The 20222-nt window shown below is 52.7% G+C and overlaps 1 protein-coding gene across 3 annotated transcripts; it reads right to left on the bottom strand.

The window, feature by feature from the left end:
* Window positions 1–12544: 12544 nt before the first annotated feature.
* On the bottom strand, window positions 12545–19260 carry REEP2 (receptor accessory protein 2). 3 transcript variants are annotated; one of them, XM_040444602.1, is made up of 8 exons: window positions 19074–19260; window positions 17149–17221; window positions 16789–16865; window positions 14947–15067; window positions 14597–14710; window positions 14101–14242; window positions 13863–13993; window positions 12545–13776 (listed from the first exon to the last, which is right to left on the bottom strand). In XM_040444602.1, the coding sequence occupies exons 1-8, from the start codon at window positions 19103–19105 to the stop codon at window positions 13708–13710; spliced, it is 759 nt and encodes a 252-aa protein (XP_040300536.1). In that variant the 5' UTR covers window positions 19106–19260; the 3' UTR covers window positions 12545–13707. The 3 variants fall into 3 exon arrangements, with proteins under 3 accessions (XP_040300536.1, XP_040300535.1, XP_040300537.1); XM_040444601.1 differs by having other exon boundaries at window positions 14101–14248; window positions 19074–19257; XM_040444603.1 differs by having other exon boundaries at window positions 14101–14248; window positions 17149–17300; window positions 19074–19253.
* Window positions 19261–20222: the final 962 nt, after the last annotated feature.

The following is a 20222-nucleotide window of genomic DNA, read 5'->3' as shown; positions in this document are numbered from 1 at the left end:
GGGAGCCAGAATGAGCGCAAGAGCTGGGGACGCCCTGGTGGAGGTCTCCGGGCGCGTAGCGCTTGGCGCATCGCGGCTCAGGCGACTCCCCAGCGGGGACTGGGCTGGGGAAGCCCGGGCCCGGAGCGGGGGCGAGGGCGAGTCGGCCCGGGGTTCTGCCACCGTCATCCAGGGCCCTCCCGCCCACCTCTGGGACCGTGGGAGCCGGGCGGGAGCTAAGGGGAGGAGCGGCTGGGCTGGCCGGGGCAGAGGCCGCCCAGGAGAGGCGGGGCATTGACCCCCCGGCCTTGACCAATGGCACGAAGCCATTCCAGATGTCATAGGGGAAACTGAGGCTAGGAAATACTCGCTAAGTGGTTCCCTAGGTCTCTTTGGGTTGCGGTGGGCCACCTGCTTCTCAACCAGGAGCTGGTGGTCCTTGTGGTGGTGGGAGACTTTCCCACCTTTATCCAGAACAAATGGAGATGGGCGGGCAGTGCGGCAATCTGAAAAGGGGGCTTCCCTATGGGCTGTCTGGGGACCCCTAGGCTGGCACCGAGAGGACCTGCTTAGCGGCCTGGTGCTGCCCCCTGGAGGTCCCCTCTCCAGCTCAGTTCCCCGGGCCCCGGGCCGAGTGGGCTCTTCCGCCGGCTTCGGGTTCCCCCTCCCTGCTCCTGTGCTGGGCGCGTAGCCAGGCCGGGGGAGCCTTAGACGCAGTGAGCGCGAACTGAGCAGGCGCCGCAGCCTGGGTTCTCCCTGCAGTCCCTGGGGAGCCGCCACCGCCGAGGCGCCCAGACTCCAGGCGGGATAACACTTCCCTCCCGGAGCCAGCCTAAGGGCGGGAGGGCGGGGGTGGGTAGGCGGGAACGATTCCCGCAGGTCTTCCAGGAGCAGGACGCGAATGGGGAAGCCCTTTCGGTCCCATCCCTACCCCCGCATTTAAATGCGCACCCCAAGAAAACAGGGATTCCGAGAGGGGAAGGCTCCTGCTCTAGCTCTCAATCCAGGGAGGTGTTGTTTTTCTGAATTTAAAAAGAAAGCACAAAATTTGTGTGGAAGGAGGGTGCTGAGGACACAGGGACGGACGGGGGTAGGTCTGGGGTCCCTGTGAACCCAAACAGGTCAGAGTCCTGGGGTTTAAATGGGAGGGGCACTAACTTTTGGGCTTCATCCTTCTCTATCCTCTACACACGCACACACGCATGCCAACACACACACACACACAGGCACACACACACACACACACACACACACACACACATTTTCTTATAAAAATCTATTTAAGGAATCTAGCAATGAACCTGTGTGCTCTAAGTCTGAGCTCCCCAACCCAAATGGCTAGGGCGTGGTGAGAGGCCCACTCCTAATGCCTAACCGTGTTGCCCATTAGGGCCATGAGTGATGTACCTTCTCTGAGGCCTCCTGCCAGTCAGGGTCAGATGGCCTTGTGTCTGAATGCCACTCCCAGGTTGGGTATCTTGGCCAGGCTTTTTGTATCTCACTTTCTTCAACTGTAAAATAGAGCTAATGTTAATGATACCCACATGGAAGAATTGTGGAAAATTGAAGCTTACATGGACTGACATCACTGAAGTCCCAAAGCACAGTTCCTGCCTTGGAATTACCATTCAATAAACAGTGACTATTGTTATTTTCAGGGGCTTTTGACCCACGGGGTCACCCACGATTCACCCACCCGTCTTCAGCCTCCAAGCAAACTCCAGTGATCCTTTTCTGAAAAACTGTGCAGAAAGGGAGAAACATTCCAATTCTAACACAGGGGACATTGTCCTGAAGAGCTAATCTGAATCTTTCTTGCTGAAGTAAAACATCACTTCCTAGAACAGAATTTTACAACCTTGTGTGTGTGACAGAATCACTTCTGGAGCTCTGGGAAAAAAAAAGAAGAAGAAATTTTACCTTAGACCTACTGAGTCACAATTTTTCTGACCTTGTGAGTGCCAGAACTGAACTGAGTGGATTCCTCATCTTAGTTAGGATCCTCCTTCTGTCCCTGGGGAGCTGCCCAGATCCCAAGAGCACAGCCAGAACAAACCAATTCCCCTATGATTCTCATGTGGAAGTTGACCTAAGTTATCTTCAGATCCTCACTGAAGCTGGGCAATGGAAATCCTTACAGTCTATATCTTTTGTTTTGCATATGCAACATCAATTCCCCTCTCTTTTCATAATTGCTCCCCAGACAACGGTTTCTTTTGGGGAACCACTCCAGTCCATGTGGTTGGAGGAAGACAACCCTGTTCTAGACCTAGGAGTGGGTATGTCACCCACACCTGGCCATCCATCTAGAATGCTCCATCCTAGGACCATTCCATGTCCCTAGCCAGAGCAACTGAGTTAGGATGGGCACATGACCCAAACAAGGCTAATGAAAAGCACTTCTGGGATTTTTTCTGGAACTCTTGAAAAAGGACAATTCTCTCTCTGATGGTACTAAGCCAATGGAATGTAAGCCTGGAGGCCATCTTGCCATGAGGACTGGAAAGCCTACCTGAAAATGAAGCCAATGCAGAGGAAAACATAGAAGGCTTCTACATACAGAGAGTAAGTCTTTGGATACAGCCTGAGGTTTTTAGTTATGCAGGCCAATGCATTTCTTTTTGATTTAATAAAATAGGCTCCTTTCAGTTTCTGTTACTCACAATCCAGCAGTTTCTGATTAATACACCCATTTTCCACAACAAAAAGAACTTTTCTGAGGACTTTCTGTGGGCAAGGATTGGGAAGGCCTATGGCATACACCCCGGCCTCTAAGAAGCTTACAGTTAGGTAAAAGAAGACTGGATTCCATGTTGCAAGAGAATTAAGAATAGGAAGAAGCCCTGTTAGCCTCCAAATGTCAGTTGTGCTGAAGAACACAGAAGATAAGAGGAGGGAGAGATTCCAGGGAAGGGGACAAAGATGATAAAAAGATTTTAGAGGAGAGCGAACATGAGAAGAACCAAACATTGTGGTGAGGAAGTGAAGCACTTTCAGGCCAGGGTTGGGGGGAGGGTGGCCAGAACAGTCCTTGTGTGATCTGCCTGGAAAAAATGAGCTAAAGGGCACCTGGGTGGTTCAGTTGGTTAAGTGTCTGACTTTGGCTCAGGTCACGATCACATGGTTGGTGAGTTTGAGCCCTGTATTGTGCTCTCTGCTGTCAGCTTCAGATCCTCTGTCTCCCTCTCTCTCTGCCCCTCTCTGGCTCGCTTCCCCCCCCCCCCCCACACACACACAAATAAACATTCAGGGGCACCTGAGTGGCTCAATTGGTAAAGCATCTGACTCTTGGTTTTGGCTCAGGTCATGATCTCACAGTTTCACGCGTTTGAGCCCAACGTTGGGTTCTGTGCTGGCAGCATGGAGCCTGCTTGGGATTCTCTCTCTCCCTCTCTCTAGGCCCCTTCCCCACTCACCCTGTCTCTGTCTCTCTAAAAATAAATAAATAAACTTTAATTAATAAATAAATATATTTTTTTAAAGCTCTAGAGTAGAGAGGGTTTCGATTGGGAGATAGCAGGAGGTAAGGCTGAATAAAACATTCATTTAAAAAAAAACACATTGATTTATTTTTTAAAAGGGTTATTGGCCCTTGCTTGTATCAGAAACAATTCTAAGTCTTGGGGATTCTACAATGAAGAAAGCAGATGGAGTTATGCCCTCTTGGAAACTGCTATTCAGTGACACAAGTAAACAACTATGTAAATAAAAAGGATGATTTCAGATTATGGTAAGTAAAACATACTAGAGAGGTGAGGGAAGCATCTCAGAGGAGGTGACATTTATGCAGAGACATAAAGGATGAGAGGAAACCAACTGTGCATAGAGGAGTGTGGTGGGGAGGGCATTCCAGGCAAAGGGGACAGCTGTGCAAAGGCCTCAGGAGGGAAAGGCTGCGATCAGTCTAGGGCCTCAAGCTAAGGTATGGGCAGTGAGAATGTTTAGGGCTCAACTGTACCCCTCCACCCTCTTCTCCCTTATTCTGCCCTCTATAGCTCATACAGAGGAGGAGGTATCATTTTCCACCCTGCTCTGCCTTCATGGTATACGCCCCTGAAGAGCACTGGGAGGAGTGGGCTCAAAGCCCCTACACACTGCACAGACCTTAGCCCTCTCTCTGACTGGGAAACCGGTGAGAAGGAGGGCCTGAGAGTCTTCTCCCTGGATAGAGTTATGCTCTGGGCCTGCCTTCTCAGCAATACAGCTGGAAGCATCTAGGTTATCCCCATTCTCCTCTGGTCTGTCTTCTGGGCAATGGCACAACCCTGGTTGCTCTCATGGGTGGGGGCTGGGGGAGGACTGGAAGGCGAGGAGGAGACAGAGTGAAAAGAACTGACCCCTCCCAAGGAGCCAAATCTCAGGTGGGCTTTTGAGCACCTACCTAACTTGTGCCCAACAAACCTGACAACCAGCCTGGGGTCTAATGGAAATGAAACTGGGGGTAAACAAGACTCAGAGTCACTCCTGCACCCTGACCTGGGATCTACAGGGTTTCCAGGAGCATTAGGGATGAGTGTGGGACTCTCACACCTTGCATCCTGGGTGACTGGTGCCAGAAGCCCTGGGAAAGGTGAGAAGCTCTTGGAAGGGGTGCCGTCCACTCCGGCTGCCGTCTACACTCCAACTTTCCTTGCAAGCAGGAGAGGAGTAGGGAACAGAGGTGAGAGCAGAACTAAGCTTGCCCAGGGCACCTGGGGCTCCAAGCAAAAGCCAGTGGGAATCATTATGTCTCAGAAACTTGACCCATTGCTGAGCACCCAGCATCTGTCAGAGGAAAACAGGCCCCATTTTCCACTGCCACTTCCTCCTCCTCAACCCCGACTACGTCAGCACCCACATGTGCTGCTCAGATCGTGGTTTGCCACTGCTGTGGCCAGCCTGGGGCTCAGGAAGTGACTCTCCCTTCAGTTCCGTCTGGGGTGCCTGTCACACTTTCCGATGGCTGATGGGTTCTGCCGGAAATATGGAGGGCCTGGCCTTCAATAGGTCTGGGTACAGCTCTACTCCCACCCTGTGAAGGAAGGGTTGTGAGAGGTGAGGAGAAACCTCTGGAGAGGCCAGATCTGGTGGGGGGTCGAATGAGGGGACAGAAAGTGCACTGACAGAAGAAGAGAAATGGAGACATGAAGAATGACCAGGGGAGATGAAAGAGAAAATGCCCTCGAGGTGTTGGAGTGTGAAGCCATTGTATTTTGCTCCAGTTACAGGTGGGGAAACCAGGTGCCAGAGGAAAACCCTGACTCCTAAGCCAGGTGGAGAAGGGCATGTTCTTTTTTTTTTTTTTTTTTTTAATGTTTATTTATTTTAAGAGAGAGAGAGAGAGCGTGGGAGGGGCAGAAAGAGATGGGGAGAGAGATCCCAAGCAGACTCCATGCTGTCAGGGCTCAATCCCGAGAATGTTGCGATCACGACCTGAGCTAAAACCAAGGGCCAGATGTTTAACTGACAGGTGCCCAGAGAGGGGCAAGTTCTAAGAAGGGCTCATGGAGAGTGATGCTGAGGCCTGAGGCACAGGGGCCCCTGGCTCTGAAGAGGGTACCTGGCATGCTCGGGGTGGGTTCTAGGAGCTTCGGGAAAGGGACATGGAGGATTTGGCCAAGATTAGGGGATCTGCCTGAGAGAGTTGGGGTCTGTGTTGCCATCCTCAGAGTCTGGCTGATGGGTTGTGTGCCAGACACAGGTTAGGTCTAAAGTGGAGACACTAGGGGCGCCTGGGTGGCGCAGTCGGTTGAGCGTCTGACTTCAGCCAGGTCACGATCTCGCGGTCCGTGAGTTCGAGCCCCGCGTCAGGCTCTGGGCTGATGGCTCAGAGCCTGGAGCCTGTTTCCGATTCTGTGTCTCCCTCTCTCTCTGCCCCTCCCCCGTTCATGCTCTGTCTCTCTCTGTCCCAAAAAAAAAAATTAAAAATGTTGAAAAAATTAAAAATAAAATAAAATAAAATAAAGTGGAGACACTAAAGCATAATACTTTGGCACAGAGCATCTGTTTGGGGCAGAGGGAGAGGGTGAACACTCAGATAGGGCTCTCCTGGTCCTTTCTGCCTCAGAGTAACCTGCAGATGCAGAAAGAGGCTGCTGTCCTTGGACATCAGTCTCTCTGCCCTGTGCTGTGTGGATCCTCTCCCAGGCCTGGGGCTGTCAAGACCCCGGACTTACAGGACAATTTGGCCTGTGGTGGATTCTTTGCTCTCCCCACCCCTCAGCTGAGTGTGCAGCAAAGCTGGCTGCAGAAATCTCTGGAAGCGTGTTGGGCAGGCAGAGGGAGGGGAGCGTTACATAAGAGCCCACTGATGTGCAGGAAGTCTGGAGCAGCCTTTAGATGAGAGAGGCAGCGTTCCTATCCAGCCTAGAAAAGCAGGAATAGCAACGGCGGTTATTTCTGGCCCCTCACCGCCGCCCAGCCCAGCGCCGGGGGTGCTCAGCTTCATGGTGGGTGAGCTTGGACTCTGTAGACCTGGTGGGAGGGGGAGGGAAGTAGGGGACAGGCAGCCCCTGGGGTTGTGTCACAGTGGCACTGGCCTCACCCCCTACCCCAAAATACCAGGATGCAGCCATGAGCTGTGGGTGCTTGTTTTTTTTTATTCTTCTTAACATCTAGATGCATTCTCTACCCCCACCTCACCCATAAGACACATTTACAATGTGACAGGCTCTGTGCTAAACATTTGACAGACATTTGTATTCACAATACCTCATGAAGTAAGTACTATTCTCACCCCCATGTCATTGATGAGGAAGGGGGCTCAGAGAGGGCAGGTGACTTGATTAAGGTCAGAAAGCTGAGCAATGGGGGAGCCAGGATTCCACTCCAGATAGTCTGGCTTCAGAACCTCTGGCTGAAACCAAAGTCATACCAAGAACAACATATTCTCTGGGGTTCCAGAATGAACTGGACAAAGCTTTCACCCCTAGGGATTCTTTATTTGTATTTATTTATTTATTTTAAACATTTTAACGTTTATTTATTATTTTTGAGAGAGAGAGAGAGAGAGAGAATGAGCAGGGGAGGGGCAGAGAGAGAGAGGGAGACACAGAATCTGAAGCAGGCTCCAGCCTTTGAGCTGTCAGCGCAGAGCATGACATGGGGCTTGAACTCAGACCTTGAGATCACGACCTGAATCAAAGTTGGATGCTTAACCAACTGAGCCACCCAGGCACCCCCACCCTCTAGGGATTCTTGAGTCAAGTCGAGTAGGGCAGACAGACATGTGAACAGACCATTTCAACAGTTACTTATCAAACATCTGCTCCTCTAGGTATTAAAGATACAAAAAGAAGTAAAAAGGTGACTCCTCTTTTGCAGTTTGTAGTCTGGGTGTGGGAGACAGATAAACAGGCAATCACAACAGTGTGAAATGTGCTATCATAGGGGAAGCTTAGTGACTTCCTAAGGCTGAATAATATTCCATTGTATGTATATACCACATTCTGTTTAATCCTTCATCTGTTGATGGACATTTAGACCATTTCCACCTTTTGTTTTGTTTTGTTTTAAGTTTATTTATTTCTTTTTCATGAGCACAGGAGGGGCAGAGAGAGAAGGAGAGAGAGAAAGAATACCAAACAGGCTCCAAACTGCCAGCATGGAGCCCAACGCAGGGCTCAAACTCATGACCCATGAGATCATGACCTGAGCTGAAATGAAAAGCTGGATGCTTAACCGCCTGAGACAGCCAGGCGCCACTGTTCCCACCTTTTCACTCTCGTGAATAACACTGCTATGAATATTAGTGGGCAAGTACCTGCAGACTGTTTTTATTCATCATCCACTTCAGCTATCAAAAGAGGGATTAAAGTTAGATTTAAGAAGGACTTCCTGATTTTGTACTACCAGTGACCAAAGCAGCAGCATCTCCCTCTTTTCATAGTTTTAATAACCACAATCTCCTCTGCCTCCCTTAATCCTACCCCTAAACTGGGGGAATGCCCGGAATGGCTGCACTTGTATGGGAAAGAGGCTTAATAAGGGTCACTCTGGGGTCATAGCTGTAGATGGTTTATTCTTAGGAGCTGGGTGGTAAGAGTTTCATTGTCTTCCCTTAGGCTATGGGTATGTTTGCCACCATTCCCCACCCCACACCCAACTTTCTCCTTTCCCTGGCAAATCCAGGCTGTCTCCCTTTTTCTCTCCCAGGCTAAATTAGGAGTGTGAAGCTGCTCTTCTTCCCAATTTAGCTTTTGAATTAAAGTGAGAACTGAATGTGGCTGGAAAGCTGACTCCCATCTGTGTGTGTGAGAGAGAAAGGAGAGCAAATGAGCATGAACACATGCAGGAGAAGTGAGAGCAAGGGAGGCTGATCTGGGCTGCTGCTGTTTAGTGCAGACACCCATCCTCCGGTGCAGGCAAACAGCTCAGGCAAGAGAGACAGTGAAGTTTGAAGGTTGATGTTTTTTTCAGGAGTGGAAAAGCACTACAGGACATCATTAGAACATTCCGCAAAAACGTGCCGAGGGCTTGTTGTGTGCCAGGACCCCTGCTAGATGCTGGGGAAACCGTGGTGCACCAGGTAGACCCACTCACTGCCTATGCCCTGGCTTTCAGTCTGGTGGGGAAACAGGCAATGACCAAACAGGGGGAGGTGTTGGGGAGGAAGAGCAGAATGCCACAGGGACCGGGATGGGATGGGGCAGGGACGTCACTTCTAAACTGAGACTTGAAGTGCATGCAGGAGCTGACCAAGTGGAGCAGAACTAGAGTGCCTAGGCCGAAGGCATTATGCATGCAAAGATCTGAGTGTGCCTAGCTTCTGCCAAGGAGGGCCCTGGCATCGGGTGAGTCAGGCTCAACAGGGCTCAAGAGTTTCTACCTGCTCCTCCTCTCCCCTACCCTTCTTCCAGGGAGAACAAAACTAGATGACAGTGACTTGGGCCAGAGAAGTCTGGGAGCATGTGAGTCCTTCTGTTCATGCTTTAAACGGTCAACCTGGGGGACAGGGAACCTGCAGTTCTCCTTCTGAGATCCTGCTCAGAGAGCTGGACCTGGAAGGTCCAAGATGGACATGGAACAGAGGAAATGGGATCTCTTTGTCTTGAGACAAAAGTATCAGGGAGGGTCTCTGCTTTGTTTAGCTTACCTGACTCTTCCCAGGTTGGAGGTTGCTGGCTGAGTCCTCATCTTACTTGATGGGAATGAGTCATGATTCTGGCTGAGATGGGAACAGGTTGAAATCTTGGCAAAGAAAGACCCTCTCTTGGCAGAGATAGAAAAGAGCTCTCTGGTGGCCATGCATTTCTCTGTCAGCTCTCAAATTCCCCAATGACAGGCACAGCAAAGGGATGCTAGTGTAAAACTCACCATCAATATTTCAGGCAGCATTATTTATTGATCACTCATCTGGCTGGGACAAAAGGAGAGGGTAATTCATTAGGGATGCAGGGCTGGTGGGGTCAGTTTGGGAAGGAGGTCAGGGAAAGGTAGGTTACTAAGGAGGCCCAACCTTGGCTCTTGTAGAAGTACCTTGGAATTCCAGAATTTGGAAATTAGGGTCTTTTTTTCTCCTTTTTAAATCTCATAATGCATCAGATAAAATAAGGGAAGGGACAGGAAACACAAACACTTGGGCCTGGCCTGGGACTGTTACTATGGCCATCAGGGAAATCATATCCAGAAGAGTCCTGCAGCCAGGTGAGCTGCCATCCCTCTGGGCCTAGCCTGCCTCTCCCAAGTTCCCCACCCCTTGCCACCTGTTGGGTTCCTCTCCTCACCTGACCTTGAAATTAGCTCCAGTGGCCCGTTGATGTCCTTTCAGAAACTCATGTTGGGTCCCTTGGGCTGCAGGACCCTCCCAGAGTCAGCTTGGCAACTTCCCTGCTTCCAGGACAGTGTCTGATTCTCACCAAAAGGGAGTACCTGCCCTTTGGGCCTGACGTTCTCCTGGGGAGTGTGCAGGGGGTGGTACACAATCTGGGCTTAGGAAGTAATTGCTTGAAAATCCATAGTTGTTCCATGCACCTGCAAGAATGTTTTCTTCATGAACCTGCAACTCCAGCGAGTGGGGCATGAGACACCCTGCTCACCAGACCATAAGGACGACTGACAGCAGGAAAAGATTCTCCCCTTCAGGGGCTGGGAATCCCACACTGGGAGTGAGCTGCGCCACCTAGTGGGCTTTTTCCCCCCTCCTTGCTGGTATCCCTCCTACCCATCCCTGCCTCCAGCTCAGATATGGGACAAGTTGTCAGGCAGAACCCAAATGGCTCTAATACTTAAAGTGCCCTCCTCCACCAGACAGGCCTATTTCAGCTCAGAGAGGGAAAAACTAGAGGAATTTGGGAGGGAAATGATCACGAAATGGCTGAAATTTAAGGCAGTGGGGAAGCCAGCAGTGGCTTCGGCCTGCCTCTTCCTATTACAGTCTCTCCCTATTATCATGGATGCCACTGATATGGTGTCCATGGCCTAGAGCCCTTGGATCCACTCCCTCCTCTGCCAACCCCCTTTCCTCCAGGCTGAGCAAGACTGGGCTCAGCTCTGTTGATCAAGGAAGAACTGGCACAGGCTGGAGCTGCTGGCTTTCCTCTGACGTCACAGCCTGGAAATCCCATTTTAAGCAGGTTCTTTGGGTGTGGGACACACACAAGAAAGAGAGGGGGAGCCAGCTGAAGCAGCTCCAGCCATGAGGACATTCTATCCAGGGACCTCAGGCCTGGAGGGCTGTCCAGGGTCCCCCAGCACGGTGGGACAGAGGGCTAGACCTTAGCTCCCACTCAAAACCTAGTATCTCTCAATGCTCACTGGGGACCCAGGGAGTGAACAAGAATTCTCCACATAGTTTTAGCCATACACCTCTCTTGTGACATCTCTTCCCCACTCCCCTGGCCTAGAGGTCTACTGAGGAGGAGGGGAGAGAGAGGGTGGTCCTAAGGAATGAGATGGCAAGATGTCACCTAGACCCAAAGGTGTCCTGCCTGCCCCTCCAAGAAGCTGATCCCTCCATCTTCTTGTCACCCTCCATCTTTCCTCTCCTCCCCTGCACCACAGGGGCCAGGCCCTGTGCCGAGTTCTAGGAGACTGTTTCCATGGCAACAGACCAAGGAGCTTGGAAATCTGAGCATGTTCCTGTTGACACAGAGAAACCCAGATGTGCATGGAGAGCCTGGCAGTGGGGAATCTGGCAGTGACCTTCTTAGCAAGTGGTCACTGTGGGTGCAAGCATGTATCTGTGTGCATCCATGCACACGCGTTCATATTTGTGTGTTATGCAGCAAATGGGATTTAGGTTAGGGAGGGCCTAACCTGGTTTTCCGGCCATATGGTAGCTGCTAGCATGAGACTGCAGCATCTTACTCTCTCGAGATCTTTCTAGAACAAAGGAGTCTCTCCCTGAATCCTATCCTGACGCATCCTCTCCTTTCTAGAGGAAGGGACCAATTTGCTCAGAGGCCAGTGGTGAAAAGAATGACCTTCAGAGGGCTGTTGACTGGAGGATTCCAGAGAAGATGAAAAGGGCATTTCACACTCCACCTCCACTGTGACCTCAGTTCAGGAGGTTCTTGGCCACTTTGGCCTGAGTGTGAGGCTGGAGAGGACATACCTCTGTGATGCCAGGGAAGGGAGAGGGAAGTCTGCTGTAGGGGCATTTTGCCAACTGTGGGGTCCAGAGCCTGGGGCTAGGTCCCCACACACCCTATGCCACACCCCATGCTCTGCTTCCTTCATTTTCCTTCTACAAAGCTGCACTACTGTTTCTCCCCTTCCTTCTCCCTTCCTCCTCCCTGCCTTGCTCTCTCCCCCCTCCTTCTCCACTCTTTCCCTTTGTTTTTCTCTTCCCATGCTGCCTCTGCTCCTCTGCCATCCTTTCCATTCTCTTGGGCACTGCCTTGCAGGGCTCATCCCCAGCCAGTTGTTCCCCTTGGCCCCTGGTGGTCTTCTACCTCCCAAGGACTCAGACCCCATGCCCTGCAGCCTCCTTCCTTGTCTCCTCCAACCTACCCAAGCAGCCCAGGGCTCAAGCCTTTCCTTCTGGGGCCACAGCGACTATCTCTTTGTCCCCAGTCCTTGGTGTCCTGTCATCCTTCTCTGTCCCCAGGCTCAGACATGCACTGTGAGGCTGGTTCCCCATCTCTACCTCTTCCCTCAGCCTGTCTCCTCCTTTCAGAGTCTCTCCCTCTCAGCCCTCCTCCAACATTCTTAAGCCTTTCTAAGCAGCATGGCCAACCAGTTCCCTGCCCAGCAACCCCCAAATCCCATTCCCTCTTCCCTGGGACACTCATGGGGGTCTTTGTCCTCAGAGCTTATACTGACACTTTCCATAAGGTACCAGGAGGTCCACTGAGGACGGAGGTCTCTTGGCAGAATTCCAAGGGACAAGACAACCTTGACAGTTGGAGACCCCTAGGCCTTCGTACGTCATGGTCCCTCCTACTCCTCTGGCTGTATCTTGAACCTCCAAACCATTTTCCGAGATGGACCAGCTCAAACCTATCTCTTATCTTGGAGATCAGAGCTCTTGGGTCTCACATTCTGACCTCTTCCCCCCTTCCTCCTATAGCTGAGCCCTGCTTTTTACTTGAGGTCCTTCCCACCTGGGGACTGGAGGAGCAAGAACAAAGTATAGAGGCCGAAATACATGAGGTGCCAGAATTTGGTTTATTGGCTCATCCAGTGCCAAAGGTCCAATGGGCACCCTCTTTTCATAGAATTGGAAGCACTTTGGCTCCAATATTTCTTTTCTTCTTCACACATTCCTCCTGAAGCCACGGCAGAAGCTGGGGTAGAGTGTGGGGCAAAGGCTGGGCTAATAAGGGTCTGCCTGCTTACATGGGCTCAGTTTGCTTGGCACAGGAAAAGGAGTCTGGAGAAAAGGAAGATGGGCCCCCAGGTGAGGAGGAAAGGAGCTGGCTCAGCAGGGCCCTCTACAATGGGCCCTGAGGGGTAGAGGAGCTCAGCCCAGGGGCAGGGCAGGAATGGGAGGAAGCAAAAGGGTATCAAGGGCAGAGGAGGAGATAAGAGGCCTTCAGAGCCTCATCCTCTCTTGGGCTGAGGTCCTCTGAGGCTCTGAGAGTAGGAGGGAGGGCTGAAAGCAGGGAAGGGCCAGCTAGCTGTGGGGCTTAGGGTGGGGGGTGGTCACTGCTGGCAGGAAAGTCCTTTACTCAAAATCTCCCCAGCCCTAGACCTAGAAAGATACACACACACACACACACACACACACACACACACTCACACCCCTAGGACCCCACTTCTTTTTAGTGGGGACATGTAGCACACAGCCCTATCCAATGCCCCCAGCTGCAGCTCTGGCCTCATCATCCTGGTCATTTAAGCACATGCTAAGCCCCTGTCCTCCATTCACATCTGTGGCCTGTGCCACAAGTTCTCTGAAGCCTTCCCCTCTCCCTCCTTCTCCCAGGTGCCTTCAGACCCATCTCTGGTCAGTCTGGGCTGTGACTGCTCCCCCAGCCCGGAGAGAGCAGTGGGGGCATATTAGGACCTCAGAAAAGGGGATGGCCATGGTCTTCAGCAAGGCACTGGGTGGGTGGGAGCAGGACTGGAGCAGGGAGAATAGCAGTTTGGGCTCTAAGGAGCCCCGCCTCCTTGGGGGGGGCTCAGTCTTCAGTAACTCCTCCAGCCTCTACCCTCCACCCCCATAGCAGGGCCTCCCTCCTCTTTTCCAAGCCCTTCCAGAGGAGTGGTCACTGGGCAGGCACCAGAAACAGCCATCTGAGGGGCCCTGGGGCCGGAGGCGTGTGGGTTACTGGCACAGTGTGCAGCCTCCGGGGGGTCAGAACCTCAAGCCAAGTCACCCCCACCAGAGGTCTTCTTCTTGGGCCGGGTCTTCAGTGTCTTGGAAGCCAGTGGCTACGGGAAGGAGAGAAGAAGTTAGAGAGTTCAGCCTGGGGTCACACCTCCTCCCCATTTCCCCCTGCTCTGGCCTGGGCTCTCACCTCAGCTTTGGGAACTTTTTTGACAGGTTTGACCCTCTTAGGGGCCTTGTCTCCCATATCATCTTCAGAGGTCTCTGTCCGGGGATCTGCCTGGTTTGTGCTAGATCTTAAATTCAGGGTAGGGTCATCTCCTGGTTTGGGGGAAGAAAGGAGAACAGAGGTCTGGTGGCTCTCCTACCTGGCCTCCATGCCCTTGAGGTCCCCCCTCCCTCTGCCCAGTCCTGGGCCCTGCCTGTACCTAAGTCCTCAATGGTATCCAGGAGGCTGCCAGGGTTGGGTCGGAGACGGCTGTCAGGCCCCTGCAGGGTCAGTGCATCCTCGTCCCGGATCAGGGTCAGGTCCTGCATGCTGAAGCTTCGGAGCTTCTCTGATAGCACCCCCTGGCCCTAGGGTCACCACCACGCACCGGGAGAACCGGAGGAAGGGGCGGGGTGGAGATAGAGGTCACTATGGAGCACGGGCAGCCACTGAGCTCAGTGTTTTCCTCACACTGTCCTTACCCAGTCCTTTGGCAGCACTGAAAGGCCCATAATTTCCCTTTTGACAGTTGAGGAAACTGGCTCAGAGAGTTGAAGTCACTTGGCTGGAAGGTGTTAGAACCAGGCCTACAACCCTGAGTTGCACAAGCCCCAAACCATCACAGCACCAAGGACAGGTTAGATGCAAAGAGGCTTGGCTAGGGGGATGAAATGAGCAAGGTGGGGCCCTGGGAGCCTGGTCTGCCCCCATCTCACCTTGGCAGCAGCGGTGACTGCAGCATTGGCAGCCAGGTTCAGGCCTCTCTTGCCCACTCTCATCATGGTCTCATAGCTCTTGTCTCGGGCCTGTGTGATGTACTCGTCGATTTCCTGAGAGGTGGGAGGGGAAGGAGTAGGAGGTGAGGGGTGGTCCCTGCTGGCTAGGCCATTCCCTGCCCCTGTTCACACCCAGACAAAGGCACTGCCTGCTCCAGGAGGCCAGGGCCCTGCCAGATCACTTCAGGTTCTGGGTGCCCACAAGGAGAGCCAGGAATGGACGTGGCTGCAGACACTGGGCTGCCATGGCCTGGGGCAGGCTAGGAAGTCAGCTGAGAGTGGAGGCAAACCTTCTCCTTGTTGGACAGTGTTGGGTGCACGAACTTGCGGTAGAGCACGCTGGAGCCCTTGGTATAAGGGGACAGCAGCCATATCACAAAGGCGATCTTGAGCTCAAAGTAGAAGGGGAACCTGTGGGTGGGACAGAGGCAAGTGGCAGAGCCTGGGATAGGGAGTCAGGAGGTGAGCTGATCCCCTGCAAGACCTTGCCTGGTTCCCCACCCCTTAGTGCACTGGGGTTCCCACGTGGCTCAGGAGACTGGGCATTTCCTTCTTTCTTTCCTTCTTTTTTTTTAATTGTTTAAGTTTATTTATTTATTTTGAGAGAAACCGAGAGAGAGAGAGAGAGAGAGAGAGAGAGAGAGTGTGTGAGCAGGGGAGGGGCAGAGATAGAGGGAGGGAGAGAGGGAGAGGGGGAGAGAGAGAGAGAGAGAGAGAGAGAGAGAATCCCAAGCAGGCTCCAGGCTGTCAGTACAGAGTCTGATGAGAGGCCAGAACTTAAGAACCACAAGATCATGACCTGAGCCCAAATCAACAGTCAGATGCTTAACTGACTGAGCCACCCAGGTGCCCCTTGGCATTTCTAATCTCAAGGAAAATGGGAGGCATAGCTGAGATTCCAAGGGGGATGGTAAGTGCCTCCCGCAGAATTCCCCTTGCAGGGGCTCTCTGCACATTTTTCTCTTGGGAGTCCCAGGCCTCTCACTCTGATAGAACACTGCTGCTTGTCTATCCCAGGGCCAACACAAAGGCGAGCTTCCTAACCTACCAGGTCCACTCCTGGGTCCTCACCCCCTTCTCTTCCTGCCCTTCCACAAGGAAGACTGAAGCTTCTCCAGCTGTGCTCTGGATCCCATTCTTTGCTGCCTCTTACTTTTAAGGACTGTTGTCCATTCCCTGGCTCCTTCTCCTCAGGCCAGACTCCTTCATGTCTCCTACATTCTCACAAAGCACTTTCCTTTGTTTGTGGCAAGAAGCATCTATGCTAGGGGCTCCTGGGTGGCTCAGTCAGTTAAGTGTCTGACTTTGGTTCAGGTCATGACCTTGCAGTTTGTGAGTTTGAGCCCCACATCGGGCTCTCTGTTCTCAGCACAGCACCTGCTTCAGATCCTCTGACCCATCTCTCTCTCCCCCTCCCCTGCTGGTTCTCTCTCTCTCAAAAATAAATATAAATAAACTTAAAAAAGAAGCATCTATGCTCACTGTCCTCACAATTTTTAACCCACTATTCTTTCCTAATCTAACCCTACTCAACTTCTGCTAAAACTATTTTTCTCAAAGGTCATTGGCCCTTGCAAGCCAATGCAATCATCTTTTGTTCTCTACCTCTCCATAAAACTCTCTTCTCTCTTGATTTAGTGTTCTGTGCTTTGTTAGTCCTCTCTTCCAAGAGGCATCTGCTCACTCAGTACACATTTTTTGTGCTCCTGCTGTGAACATACATATAGGTGATTAAGACATTCTCTGTCCTTCAAGGGTTCACAACATAGTCTAGTAGTGCTTTGAAATACTAGCACTGAATGTCTATAAGATTGAATCATATGCCTAGTTTACAAATAAGGAAACTGAGACCTAGGAAGCTATAACCTGCCCAAAGTCATACAGGACGTCTGGCAGAAGCAGGTTTCCTGAATTCTATTGTGATGCTTTGGCTATCATCAGGTAGAAATGTGGGGGTTGGGTCTCTTATTCTACTGATTAAGCCAGGCCTGCACGGGGGGAGAGTGGACATCCAGGACCCCATGGAACTGTGGGAGGACTCTACCCTGGGTCTCAATCTTCTGTTGGGCTGCTGGGGGTAGAGAGTCTAAACTCTGGACCCTGAGATGCAGGGTGGGGATGCTGGACCTCACCAGGAAAGCACAATATCCGTGAGTGTCTCAGCCGTGGTGAAGAAGGCAAAGACGATCCAGTACATCATCCATTTCACCTGAAGGTACAGAGAGCGGTATTAGCTGGGGCCTTGAGGGAACACCCAGGACCCCATCTCTCTTGCCAACTATGCTGGAGGTGTTCTGGGGAAGGGACACTCGGGACCTCAACTTTGCCTGTGGATCACACCACAGGAGAAAGGGAACACAAAGGAACTTCCTTGAAGTAAGGTCTCATTAGTGCTGAAGCACTGGCACAAAGTCAGTACTGTCTGTATTGTGATCCACTGGCCTATCTTTGCCACGTGGGGTGGGTAGGAGATTAAAGGGTCATAAACTCACATATTCCTTCACGTTTTTTGTCTTCACGGCCTTGTAGGAAGAATAGGCTGGGTACAAGGTGCCAAAGATGAGCCTAGGGAGGCAGGCATGGTTACTGGTCCCCTCGGCCAAGAGCAGTGGCCTCTCCCTCCCAGCTCTGCATCAGTCAGTCCCTGGGTAGGTAAGGGGAGAAGGACAGAACTCCAGAGTGCCACATCAACTGGACTGATGAACTCAGGCCAGTGGTTACAGTCAAAGCCATTAAGCCTCAGGTGACAAGCTTGGAGGTCCCCAGCCAGTGAAGGTGATGTCTCTCCTCTCTCTGTTTTTCAGTTTTTCTCCAGCCCCTTAGGTAAAGAAAGACCCAGAGGCCAGAGGGTCCAATGTGGTATCTTCACCCATGATCACTGGTTATCCGTATTGTGGGGAGTGGGGGTCTGGTCACTGCAACAGGGTGGCTCCCTTCTCCAGATACTGTGCTCATTCATACCTGTCTGCCTTTACCTTCTACCTCTAGTTCTGAGCCAGGCTGGTTAGGGCCAGGTCTGTAGGGGAACCAGACACCACGTAACAGGGCACTCTATGTGGCAATCAGAGGCACCTCTGTGGTTCTGGGGACCTGGGGCACAGAGGGCACAGGGGCAGGAGGCCCTAAGAGGGGCAAAAGGTTTATTCCCCCATAAGTACGCTTGGGACCAAGCTCGGGGGAGGGTCCTGGGCTCGAGGCCCTAGCTGGAGTACAACCTGGTAGTGATCCCATTAGAGAGACCATATACAGGACACAGGTGAGGGAAGGAGAAGACTGATGCTCCCCAGGGAGCTCATCCAGGCAAGAGAGAAGCAGCCACTCTGAAGGGCACAGGGAGGTATGACGCCTGTGGATAACCTCTGGGGTGGGGTGGGGGAGAGGAAGGAGGGAGACTCCAGTGACAGGGAGCCAGAATACAAGAACATAACAGCACTGAATGGGAAGAAGGCAGGGGGAGGGAATTTTGGGGTGTCAGTCCCCCGTGGTAGAGGCTGAGGGGCAGGGTCCTGGGGCAGGGTCCTGAGCCAGGGTAGGGGTTGGCTGAGGCCCAAGCAAAGCCCCTGCTGGGCCCAGCCCCTGACCATGTGTGGGTATTGCCTGTTCTCCCAGGGACCTGCCTCTTACAGGCAAGATACTTTCAAACCGACCTGTGGAGAAGGGGTCGGGGGTGGAGTCCTCAAGGACGAAGTGTGGGGTGTGGGAGCAGGCTTCCCTCCTGGAGCCTGGGGGAGGAGCAGGGACAGAGCTCCACAGTGTAGCTGGCAGCCTGGAATGAAGGCCACCTAAGGCCCTCCCCTCTGTGGCTTTCACAAATCCAGGCTGAGCACACATATCCCCTCCCGGTTACCTCCCACACTTTGTCCTCCAAGCATCTCTGCTTCCCAACACCCAGATGTCCTCCCTGGGGGGCCTTCAGAGCTTATGCCCTCATCTCTAGTGTCCTGATACTCGAAGAGAGAGGAGGCCAAGGCTGCTAACTACGGCCCTAAGCAATGGAATGATGAGGCCCTGTCTGGCTCCCCGCTCTTCCATTAGCTCTCTCCCCGCATGAAGATGACGGCCCAGGTCTGAGTTGCTCCTTCAGCCCAGATCTGCTAGGTGGGGGAGGGGACATGCTGCCTCCCCTTCATAAATCAAGCCATGCTGCCCAGCCCTAGGATGAAGGAACACCGAAAATTAAAAATAAAAGGGGTGGGAAGCCAGGCTTACTATGCTCCACTAATGTTCCCCCCTCCGGTCCTGGGTCCTACTCTTCCATGTCTGGTCTCTGGGAACCCCTAGGAACGATGTGCCTTTAGGGGACTCTGTTGTATGAAGCCACGGAACGGTCCATGCTGGGCTTCAACACCCCTCAGCCCCCAATTCCCATTCCCCATCCCCCTCCCTGCCGGCCGCGCCCCGCCACCGCCGCACTCACACCACCAGGCGAGAGATGATCCAGGACACCATGGCGGGGCCGGGCGGGGCGCGGGGCGGGGACCCGGCCCGAGCGGAGGATGCAGGTGCCGGAGGTCGAGCGGCGGCGGCAGCAGGAGCCGCAATAGCAGCAGCAGCCGCAGCAGCAGCCGCCGCGGGGGCCGCGAAGTGCCGAGCAGCCGCGGTTAAAGGGGAGGTCCCTGCCGCAGCGGCGGGCCGTGGGCGGCGGCGGCTCTTAAAGGGGAGGCCCGCCGGCGGCGGCGGCGGCGGCGGCGGCGCGCCCCCCTGCACCTGCTATCACCGGGCATGCGCCTTTGACCCTCACCGCCCTGCCTTCGTCTAATCGCTTGTTCATCTTCCTTGGATTCCAAGCCGCGGCTTGAGGTCCTTACAGGCCTTCAGGTTCCATCCTGACGTCCTAGCCCTCTTCCTGCCTTGCCCACATCAGGCTGAAAGGTTTAAACATTCCCCCAGGAATACTAGCTAGGACTTATTGAGTGCTTACTGTGCCAGCCTCTGAGCTAAGAGCTTCACATGCATTATTTCACTGAATCCTCATTTCATAAGGCAGAGGCCATAATTATCCTCATTTTGAAGATAAGGAAATGGGAAGCTTAGGGAAGTTCAATAATTTGCCAAGGTCACAAAACCACTAAGTCATGCTAAGGTAGGAACCCATGAAGTCTACTTTAATCAGGCCACTTCTCCTAACTGCTGACTAGCAAACTGTCTTCCTCCATTACAGGCCCTGTAGACACCCACCCAAGAACTTCTCAAGTCAAAGGTATAGCTATAGCTACACCTGTCCACCTCACCCCTTCTTGGCCATTACCAATCAATCCTGTTGGAGGACCCGTCCCCCACTCTGATCTTTTTTACGTTGTCACTTGCTAAGCTTTGCAGGGAAACAGAGCCCAGGCTCTCAAGGTGAATACCCAGGGGTAGACCCTCTTTAAACAAAGGGTAGGGAGGCATGGCGTCTGGGTTGGAGATGGATCTAGGGCCTCCAGTTCCACCCCCACCAGCAAATGCTGGCAGCAGTGTATGCCCTAATTCTGAAGACATTTATATCCAGAATGTAGGCTAGCCCGCCTCCTGATTTTCACCAAAGCAACAAAGCTCCAACCTCTGCAACCCCCTTTCTCCCCAT

This window comes from Herpailurus yagouaroundi, unplaced genomic scaffold (genome assembly GCF_014898765.1).
Source record: "Herpailurus yagouaroundi ecotype Mexico unplaced genomic scaffold, PumYag 192, whole genome shotgun sequence".
Lineage (NCBI taxonomy): Eukaryota > Metazoa > Chordata > Mammalia > Carnivora > Felidae > Herpailurus > Herpailurus yagouaroundi.
This window is presented reverse-complemented; position numbering and strand designations above follow the sequence as displayed.